Below are 10,756 nucleotides of genomic sequence, written 5' to 3'. Positions count from 1 at the left end.
CAGGAAATGAAGGTGACAAAGCGAACGCGTCGTAAACTGGCACTGGGGGTAGTGATTATTTAGCATCTCGTTGCATATTCAATTGCGCGCCAGCGTGAAGTGATGCAAATTAATAATGCAAATCCTTTGTGTCTATCATTTCTCGCATTTAAGCGTAGGTTTGATTGCTGGAGTTTAGTTAGGCGATTTATTAAACGAATTAAATCTAACCAATTCTGTTCGAAAGCATTTTGGAATCAGATTTGTACCTTCAATGAACTTACTTCCCTTACATACAAAATAACATATTATGTGAACCTCGTACCAATCGTATAACTGTGTTGTGGGTGTGGCCGTCGTTCTGAGCATTTCGATTTACTTCTGTGTCTATCTCGATTAGGTTTAGGTGTTACAACCAACTTTCAGGTACACACATCTATTATACTCTGTGCAACATGATGCGATTGGTAAAGTAATCCAATCAATATTGGCGAATGACGGGCGCAACGTCTTGGGGGGCGGCAAAACGATCTTCGCTGTTTTTTAATATTCAGAAAAAGAGTTGTACACTCACAATGTTATAATCTGAATAACAATGAAAAATATTAATTTTTACTCGAATACTCTTCAGTCTTTGAATTTGTCTACTTATATCTTTTGGCTTGTATCTTTCTTAAAAATAGTGATAGAACTTAAAGATGCACTTTTCTAGCTTTGTCTAGCGACGTGTCACTCTCACAGTTACCCTATGCTTTGAATGTAACAAATACTTTTATTTCTCCAAATTTTCAAAAATGGTATTTAAAAACCAATTCGGGCAAAAATTCCTGCAAATTGTAGAAATGGTTTTTTTCTATGCCTTTTAATAAGATGTCTTGTAAATTTACTATCAATTTCCTCAAAAACCGTATTGTGAGAATTTTGGAACTTCAGAATTAGAAGCCACGCAAATTCTAAATTCCTAAATTTTATATACTTAATATCGAAGATATTTTGTAAAAACTCACCTTTGTTCGAACCACCTCATGAAACTTGTAGGTAGGTAGATAAAGGGGGGGCGGCAGAACATCCTTGGCCCCGGGCGCCCGAAGTTGTAGCTACGCCACTGACTGCAGGTTGCCCAAACAATGCCCCATTTTGATTGGCACTTATAATTAATTATTATCTATAGTCGGATTTAGCATTCATACATCGACATACTCTTTCATATATATAAAAACAATGGACTTGCTGCTGATTCCGAATAGGACTGCGCGTCTTTCTTAGATGTGGTCTAGGTAAATGCAAAAGCGACAAAGAGTCTGAAGTGCGTAGAGCCCGATGCAAAGTGACAAGGCCAGCACGTTGATACATTCCTTTTACTTGAATCAGTCCAAAAAAATTAAATTAGATTGGATTAGGTGCTCAAACTTATTTGTCAAACTACTTTTCATACGGAACATTTTTAGCTCAATTATAAAAAAAGCGAAACACGCACTCTATTTCCCCTATAAGGGTGGAGTCATTTGACTCTACAATAAATTCATAAGAAATATGATGAACAGTTACTTAGTATTTCTAGAAAATATCTCGAGCACTTTAAGGAGTGGGCGAAATCGGCCCCTTTATATCGAATATTAGGACACCTTTCCGTCCGGTCCTCCCTGAGTGATAATTTAACATTATTCATTTCATTTCAAATATGTACAAATAAAAGCCAAAATCGCCATCATTTTGTCTGGTTATGACAACTAAGAAGAAGTCACCCTGAATGCTTGCGGAATATGGACATACAAACAAAACTCTAATTCGCAAATCAAATACAAATGTCCCTTGAATTCTTTGTCGACCACCGTTATATTGGTTTAAATCGTTGATCGACTTCATGTAAACACTATACTTTGTTTGATATTCCATACTACATTCTACGCACTTATCTATGTATGTATACCCAGGAATACGAGCACGCGACTATATTAATGGCGCAGCAACATCTTACACCGTAAAAGAGTCAGCAACAGCGTGCGAGCGTCATATGTATGTAGTAATGTATGTATGTATGTATGTTTGGCGGGTCTGTATGTGTCTCGCGGAGTTGTCCGGGCGGTGGATTGGATTGAAAAGTATCGCACACCCAGATCGCTGCAAGTGTGTTGCATAAATTGTAGTTGTTGGAGTTGTTGCTTCAATAACTCGTTTTATTTGCGTTTGTGCGGCTCTACACTGACAGCTGCCACTGTGGATACTCATTAAGTTGAGCTGCCGTGGAATTCGCGGTCTTCCGGTGCGGCCGGCACGTCAACCACTTTCACTCTTGCAGCCGCTGGCGGAGCAATAATTGCCAAGCGGGCACCCGCCGAACACATTAAACGCACCAGCAACTGTTCTGCGCCTATGTGTCGCATGCGTGTGTGTGTGTGATGCTGCAAAGTGTACAGCGGCAACATACCGCAAACAACTGCAACCCGAATGATTTTCGCTTTTGGGATTTTCGCATCGCCTATAGTATTAGGCGCAACGCTCGCTTGCGACTGTCACACAGCACAGCGGCGGAATACTCTCAGTGTAAATTTAGAAACGAGACCCCGCGCACACTTCGCATTCGCGACCACCATCGACCGACTATGAATGAATGAAGCAACACTTTTCATAGTGTTGCTCATGTTGCTCATGTTGCAAACACCACAGGCCCGCACCATTGACTGTGTGTTGCTCTTTGCTGCAACGCTTTTTATTTTTGGCACGGATTCGCTCGATGAATGAATTAAGTGCAGCTGCAAATACAGGGTACTTCATTTTGCTTGCTCGCGCCGATCGGCACTTGCTCAATACTCACTACTCTAAAAATCAAATATTTAAATCTCATTGACTTGTTGACTTCAAACCGGCGTCTGCACGAGTTTATACTGTTGCAAGTAAAGAAGTCTTAAAAATTCATAATACTGACGTTGAACGAAAGAAATTCTAATTTTCGATAAGGGATATAACGGGACCTTAGCACATTTTGGTGTTCTCGACCTGCCTAATATCCACAACGACGAGTGGCATGTAACTGGATGATAGCCAAATAATGCGCACTTGAGCACATGTGGCATGTGGCATGTGGCATTTCGCATGTACGAGTGCAAGTGGCAATGGCAGCGCCATACAACACTAAATTACAGATGCATTCAATTGACAGGATTTTCCGGTGAGTTCACCTCACGGCGGACAAAAATAGTGCGGCTCCGCATGTAGCAGCCGTACGTCAAAATAAACATTTGCCTTGCCGTTACGTGAGGGATCAAAGCAAAAATATCTGCGTACATAAATAAATAACATGATACGAAAGTATCTGCAAATCATAAAAGTGTGTGGTAAGAAATTCACAAGGCAATTAATCGCTCTACGACGTGCCACACGGCCCTTCATTCCGTTCAGCTGTGCGTGCGTCTACTTATGAGTGGCAATGTCAAATGTCCGTCTGTGTTGGCACGTCGGTGGGTTATTGATCCGAAAATTTGCTTACTAATATATGTAGAATGTTTCTTAGTGACTTCTATTTGAGCTGTAATTAACACGATCTGAAAGGGAAAAGACGAAGAAACCTCTTTAAAAAACGTCTTCGCATGTTTAATAAAAAGAAATCGAATCGGTGTGAACGTTCGAGTACATTTAACCAATTATCAATTTGAAAATTATCAAAGAAGAACTAAAGGTGTCCGAGAGTGAACGTTTAAAGCCGAGCCAAGCGTAATCCGCGTACTGCGTTAAAGAGAAAATACGTTATTATTGCCTTTAAACGTCCACTCTGCGGACACCCTAAGATGAAATAAGATCGACATACCAGTGGCATTGGATTATGGCGGGTTATCCTCCATTAATTTTGAGAACTTCTGCCAAAATAGCACTCAACTTAAAATGACATTTTTACTATCGCTTTGCAAAGAGATGTAACTGGTGAATATCGAATCAAGAAAATTCAAAGTGAAAAATTAGCTTTTTGAATTTACTGTTAGGTGATGAGTGACTTTCCAACTCCCATGATTCAAATTCCCTGATTTTCGGTTTATCGAACGTTGGAAATGTTTGTTAGGAAGTAATCTTGGTCAAAATGCTGAAACGATTCTCTCACCAAATGAGATAAAATGCACTTCTGTCAAAACGTTTCGATCAAATATTTTATTTTTCGGCATTCATCCTGTACATAAGGGGTTGAGCTGTCTGTTCTTCACCGCACCCAATTTCATTAACTCATTTTATATATTAACCGATATATGTGGTATCTTTATATTAGGTATGCGGGGACTAAAGGAGGTATTGGCGCGACTCAACCCATTTATAGCACACAAACAAACTACTATCATAACAAATAATAATAAATCTGACACATTCACCAATATTTTCGGTAAAAAGTCAACTGTAGGTACTGGGGTCCAAATATTCGGCACCTAGAGTCTTACACAGTTTTTGTTGGATTTAGACAATTTTTGGTCATAAAGTGACATATTCTTGATTTCTACACTCTTTGGTCATAAAGTGGCATTATTCGTGCAAAGCTTTATCCCGTTATATCACTTGCTTCTTGATTTCAGATCAGATGGAATTTAACATTGTATTAAAATATATAGGATGTAGGCATGGCATAGGCATGTAACGGACTACAACGTTTCGCCCATTTTCACTCTGTACTATGAAAATGTCAGAGGAATGAAACATATCAAATTTCACCAAAAAGTGGCGGTGCCACGCCCATAGTGCAATTTTGACTCCGACTCCATTAAAGCCTTATTTAGTTACTGCTTTATCGCGCTTGAAGTAGTTTTTAACAAAACAGTTATATGGGAAATGAGCTCGATTATCGTCCGATTCCATTTTCACACTGTCGATAGGAGTGTTTACAATATTTGAGCTAGGCGAATTTGGTTGTTGTAGCTTTAGTGGTTTAGGACACATGTACTTTAAATTTATTAGAGGCCGGGGCTTCGCCCACTTTTTCAAAATTTTTTGCCCACAGGTGCACCTTGCTACTGCGATCTCCTGTGCCAAATTACAGTTCCATAATTTAATTTAGTGCTTAATTATGGCACTTTATATATATTCGGTTAATGGCAATTTGTGGGCGTGGCAGTGGTCCGATTAAGCCCATCTGCGACTCGTTTTTTTTTGCCAAGGAACGTGTGTACCAAGTATCATCAAGCTACCTTAATTTTTACTCAAGTTACAGCTTGCACAGATGGACAGACGGACGGACAGATAGGCAGTCACCGGGATTCGTCTGTTATTCCTGATCATTTATATATATATATATAACCCTATAACTATCTTGTTTAGCTATCACCTAGAGCTAGAGTCCAACCGTTAGGGGAACAAAAATATTATACTCTAAAACAACATGTTGCAAGAGTAATAAAACTTGAAACTATAAACAGGAGGAAGGAGAGCTGACTATATCAGACATACGCTTACACCTTTATAGAAACACAACTGCTGCTACCATCGGTGCACCATCGTTGTTGCTTGTCGCAACAACTTGTGGTTGAACAAGTGGTTTCAGGTGAGCATAACAAGCGTTTACACTTTACTCAAATTTTAGTGAAGGCGGCTTGTTTTATGGCAATACACAAGACAGTGGACAGACACACATGTAGAAATTAGCAATCGAATGCCCAAATCGAAGTGTTTGACCACAAGGTCGCAACAACAAATGAAGTATGGTTTATTCAAATATGCGAACACCCGATCGAAAGCACAAAAAACTCCCACCTTAAAGTTCAAAATAAGTCATTTTGTAAAGAAGTGAGAAATTCCGAATGTTTACGTTAAATAATTAAAGGCTTAAATGTATTGTGATATAGCTGGAAAATGCTTCCAGCGTTGCCAGTGCTGAGAACAATACCTCAGTTTACGCATACAACACTGTGTTTGGTTTGGCCACAATAGCTCGTCGCATAGCAACAAACATTTTTGCTATCTATTTAACAGCAAATAAACAACGTTCCCAGAAAAACAATGAATCAACGAACGAGAAGGATTTAAGAAATTTGTGCAGCTAGAACGTAATGTAAAACGCAGTTTAAAGGAAAAGGGCATATTCTGGGACTTTCCCACATTAATGGGCGCATCATTGTTTAAGCTTTGCAATTGCTGCCAAAGAAACAGGTATCCCAAGTTGCCGTGAAGCTATAATCGATTTCAACAGGTCAGTAGCAAGAAATTTATTAATTTTCAGAAACACCGTCGGCACGCTTCCCGAAAGGCATATAAAGCTTCTGTTACTTGGACCCATGGCCAGCGGCAAGACTGAAGTCGGCCACCTATTGAGTCGTCAACACCGCCAAATTTATGAGCCCACAAATGGAGTGCAATATTTTAGGATGGAGCTTCCGGAGCGGCAAGTGTCCATCACCGAGGTGGGTGGAAGCACGGACATGCAAAAAATATGGCATCACTATTTTTTAACAACTATGGGAATCATATATTGCTTCGATATGTCGGCCACATACAATGAGTTGCGAAATTCCTTTGACTGTTTCCAGCGTACTCTAATGCATCCCCACGTACGAGGGAAACCCTTTTTACTACTAGCCACAAAAGCCGACCTGGCCGATGAGGGAGTACAAATTTATGATATTGAGAACACCTTTCAACTAGAGGCACTTGCAAAATATTACCTCAGCAGCGTTCACGTGTGCTACATAGGTAAAAACCTGGATTTAAGCAGTATGTGGGGCGGAGTGGCATGGCTGGTTAAACACATTATAGACAATATGGACTCACTGCAAGCACGCCTTAGAGCGGACGCGAATATGAAGGTAAATATTAATGGGGAAAATATGTTGAATAAAAGGAACTGTAATTAAGTTAATTCAATAGATTTGGCAGGAGCAACTCAATCGCTTGATAACCGAGGGACGAATCAAACAAGGTCGTTACCGCCAATTTCAGTATCATCTGAAAAACACAGCGCGCAGGAAGGTAAGCAATTCATACAAGATCAATTTTAATTTGAATTTGCTTAAAATGAGTGTCTTCTGTTCTCAGTTATGGTACCGTTCCTTCGCGCCTTTTCGAACTAAACGCATCCGACCACATACAGCTCCAGCGACAGTAAACGCGGCTTCGTTCAGCCAATTGTCAAAAATGGAAGAATTAGCAACGAAATCGCTCGAGGAAGGCGAAAAAAGTGATGTGCCAATCTAAGAGATGAAGTACTGACCGAAGTTTGATGAAAAGTGCGAACGAATCAGCACCGATGTGTTTTGCCAATAGGAATTAAATTTTTTAAGACCTTTATTAGCATCAATTTATTCAATAAATTTTATATACAAACATCTAAACACAGAGACATTCAATCACTTTTGTAGACACTCGACTCAATTTCGAAGCACATGATGTCTTTTCCTTGGCCTATCATGACTTTTAACTTATACTCGCCCTCAGCACTGCGATCATATATATCATACGACAAACCGAACAGCGAGTCGAACGATATTGTGAGCTGCGAAAAATTAAATTCATAAAGAGTCAAAATCAATATCTCACATAGGAACTGCACACAAACTTACACCAGGCTGCGGCGGACACTTGCGGTCTTGCTCCGGCACCACTTTAGTGAATATAAACCACAGCTCGTTTTCACTATACAGCGTCGGACAAAAATCCGGTCGGCGAATATTGTAGATAGTGTCAACCCACTCTCCGCGCGACCTCTTATATATCTGCGCATCAAGCTACCCAATCCGATGGCAGAGCACATTATAAATACAAAACACTTATACTGCAACATGAAACTTACCTGAATAGGAATAGCTTTATCGAATTCATGGATCAGCTTGACATCTCCGGTGACTTTTATAAGGTCGGCTTCCCGCTCAAAGGATAAACCAGAAATGTCGAAGAACTTATCTATGAATTTATCTGGAAAGTCTTCGCATGGCGTAAACACGTCCTCGTTTTCTACGACAAAGTCATATTTAACTGCCTGCAAAGAAGATCATAGTAAAGTCCTGCGAACTGATGATTTGTCATATATGAACCTGAACAACGACCACAAGTACGTAGAGTGATGCGAAGTAAAATATGTGCTCCAGTAAGTTGGGTAGCATTTTTAACTAGACTATGAACTTGTGTCTACTTTTCCCCAACTTATATAGAAATTTATTATATGTGTGTACATGTAATCAGCATTTATATAACATCGGCTTAATTTCTGAATACCTGAGTTATCTTTGCATCTACAAGCATCACTGAATGGTGAGCTCGTAGTTGGCTAATTAATTACTGTTATGTTCTGTTGTCGATGGCCAATGTAACAAGATGACAAGATACTGCACGAACATTATTGAAATTATAGCAAATCACGCAAAAATATTTATTAACTCACAGGTAGGCAGTGTTCAAGCGTGATACTCTAAACATAAATGCACTTATTAAATAATATTCGACCAGGTTAACTTTTCGCTTCTTTCATGTGAACCCATCCGATACCTATAGGTTCAAACCCTGCTAGAAAGGTAAAAGGCTTTTTGTTCAACACAGTTGTTATGGAAACAGCATCAATTATTGGGATTGTTCGGTTTTTCAATACCCTTTCTTCAGTGCTTCACATTGTCTTGGGTCCTGAAAACAGCAAAAGTCTTCCTTGTAAAACTTTCTTCGGAAAATCCACGCACCTTAATATACATAAAAATATTAAAACCAAACCCAAACCAAAACCAAAACTGCAGTTATTTTCAGTTTCACCCTGCCAATAATACGGCACCATTTTTTACAAGTTTAATGTTCCCATTATTTGGCATCGCCATCTCTTGGAAAGTCGCGATGAAAGCATTTCGAAAAAAAGCTGCGGAAATGACTTGCCTCTCCAAAGCTTTTCAAAAGCGAGCTTTATAAGCGCTGTGCCTTTGAAATATTAGCAAGGATAATAACACAACCTTTAAATCCTCAGGTTGTTATCTTCATCTAATAATACGGATGTATGTATATAGATTGATTAATACCTGTAAATATATTATATCAAAGTGCGCAAAATATAGAGGGAGCTTGATGGTCATCGGCTCGTGCATCCACGCGTAACCCAACTTGAGTGCGAATTAAGACATCTTGAAACAACTTAGAATTGAATACCGTTAATTGTAGGCACATTCCTTATGTGGCATTTTAGAATTAAGTGTGTGCATACATAAGTGTACATATGTATATACATCTACGTATACGCGTATATGTATGTCACCGATCTATCCATCCGTCAATAAATTCCAAGCCCTATGCTCGGTCATAGTCTGTCACACGACACAGCAACACTACCCCTGCAGCCAATTCCACATATCGGGAAAAATTATTGCGATCGCTGATGAAATCTGAAGACAGTGTACCGAACGACGTTGACACCGCAACTATAACGGAAGGCAAAGGGTGCGGCACCAAACATGATTAAATCTTCATTTTACACCCAAACTCATTTCATCCCTCCTTCGCCTATAAAACAAAGAAAAAACGAATAACATGTGGCGATGATTGCGGTGAAGACGTAAAACGTGCCACCACGCGTCATGCTGGTAGTGGTTTTACGTTATGCAACATACGCGGCGCCAGAGCTCACTGTTGATTGATGGCATTAAGCTATGATTGATGCTTGAGCAATCATACACGCTTAGTGTCTACGACAAGCTAGTATACGCGAAACCTTTCCATAGAAAAGGTTCCAGCAGCAGGACAGTAAGTCAAAATATCAACAATGCCCTATCCAGTGTTTTCTGTTTGCAGGTTACCCCGATTAGCCAAATTTTACTTATTAGAAATCTGCACACACGGTGATAAATCGTACCAGAAGATTACCATTACTTTGGAATCACTTGAATATTCATTATGTTTAAAGTACTTATTTTAAAACAACAAAGAGACTCCCAAGAATTGCAATTAATGAGCAATTACTGCGCCTAAGTCCAAGCAACTGATTTGTAACCACATTTTGCTAATGCCGGGGACTGAAGACGAACCGAAGCAAATAATCATAAATAAAAATAGAGAAACCATTGTGTAATGAAAATCAAATTTTATCACTTTATCTTAATTAATTTCTTATGTTTGTACATTTGAAGAATTCTTCTGCGCACCAATAATCGGTGAACATCGATTGAATTGCGATTTAGCGTTGAAGGCCTAGGCTTCATTGCAATTGACAGGCTTTGGCGGCATAGCAAAGAACTTACTTGAATGCACTTTCGCTATGTCAATTGAATTCAGTCCTTGGCAAAGCCGCAGCATCATCACCGAGCCGTGAATTCGAATAATTCGGAAAATAAATGGCACTTTATTTGCAGCACCGACAACTTCTAACAGCTCATCCCACTTTTTCCGTTTTTGTCATGGTTTCTGCCATTCACAGTACACTATTGTGATTGTATGTACGTATATTTACCATTTCGATTGCGTTTTTTTTTGTCGCAAGTCTAATTTTCAGTTCTATTCCGCATTCGACTTGCTGATGCCAGAGCCACGAGGCAACAATTACCCGGCAAAAAAGAGACGGCGGTTTCCAATTTGATGCGCTGATGATGCGCGGAAACTAAGGAAATAGCATTGTGTTAAGATATGTTTGCTCTCTAGCTGGACTGTTTGGATCTTAGAAGTAGAGGCGACGTTAGTGCACTCACCAGAAAAAGCAAAAATGCAATTTTATTTGACGTTGCTTGCAACGACGAAAACAAAAGCGCATCCACTTCAGCAGCTGTAGAACTGTAAATCAAGACAGCGATGAACTACGAACTTTCGTTGCCCTTCTGGTTATGGATCGTGACACTAGCTTGTTAACCGG

General features: G+C 39.6%; 2 protein-coding genes across 2 annotated transcripts; one reads left to right on the top strand and one right to left on the bottom strand.

Moving 5' to 3' along the window:
• Positions 1–5,893: 5,893 nt before the first annotated feature.
• LOC126759220 (ADP-ribosylation factor-like protein 13B) lies at positions 5,894–7,277 on the top strand. Its single transcript, XM_050473925.1, has 4 exons — positions 5,894–6,099; positions 6,170–6,752; positions 6,814–6,915; positions 6,982–7,277. Exons 1-4 carry the CDS (start codon positions 6,053–6,055, stop codon positions 7,138–7,140), a joined length of 891 nt encoding a protein of 296 aa, XP_050329882.1. The 5' UTR covers positions 5,894–6,052; the 3' UTR covers positions 7,141–7,277.
• Positions 7,230–8,545, bottom strand: LOC126759221 (uncharacterized). The gene is made up of 5 exons (XM_050473926.1): positions 8,324–8,545; positions 7,977–8,267; positions 7,736–7,921; positions 7,506–7,670; positions 7,230–7,438 (listed from the first exon to the last, which is right to left on the bottom strand). Exons 2-5 carry the CDS (start codon positions 8,043–8,045, stop codon positions 7,289–7,291), a joined length of 570 nt encoding a protein of 189 aa, XP_050329883.1. The 5' UTR covers positions 8,046–8,267; positions 8,324–8,545; the 3' UTR covers positions 7,230–7,288.
• Positions 8,546–10,756: the final 2,211 nt, after the last annotated feature.

Source organism: Bactrocera neohumeralis, chromosome 5 (genome assembly GCF_024586455.1).
Source record: "Bactrocera neohumeralis isolate Rockhampton chromosome 5, APGP_CSIRO_Bneo_wtdbg2-racon-allhic-juicebox.fasta_v2, whole genome shotgun sequence".
NCBI classification, from domain to species: domain Eukaryota; kingdom Metazoa; phylum Arthropoda; class Insecta; order Diptera; family Tephritidae; genus Bactrocera; species Bactrocera neohumeralis.
The sequence above is the reverse complement of the archived record's forward strand: the minus strand, read 5'-3'. Positions and strand labels throughout refer to the sequence as shown.

What these genes read in the sequence shown, in the direction of transcription:
- LOC126759221 (XM_050473926.1), bottom strand. Translation starts at nt 8,045, where the DNA reads ATGCTACCCAACTTACTGGAGCACATATTTTACTTCGCATCACTCTAC. An exon ending in ATAAAGCTATTCCTATTCAG is followed by an intron (nt 7,671 to 7,735) that starts GTAAGTTTCATG and finishes CGGATTGGGTAG; the next exon opens with CTTGATGCGCAGATATATAA. An exon ending in AGTGTCCGCCGCAGCCTGGT is followed by an intron (nt 7,439 to 7,505) that starts GTAAGTTTGTGT and finishes AATTTTTCGCAG; the next exon opens with CTCACAATATCGTTCGACTC.
- LOC126759220 (XM_050473925.1), top strand. Translation starts at nt 6,053, where the DNA reads ATGGGCGCATCATTGTTTAAGCTTTGCAATTGCTGCCAAAGAAACAG. An exon ending in AATTGCTGCCAAAGAAACAG is followed by an intron (nt 6,100 to 6,169) that starts GTATCCCAAGTT and finishes ATTAATTTTCAG; the next exon opens with AAACACCGTCGGCACGCTTC. An exon ending in AAAACACAGCGCGCAGGAAG is followed by an intron (nt 6,916 to 6,981) that starts GTAAGCAATTCA and finishes TTCTGTTCTCAG; the next exon opens with TTATGGTACCGTTCCTTCGC.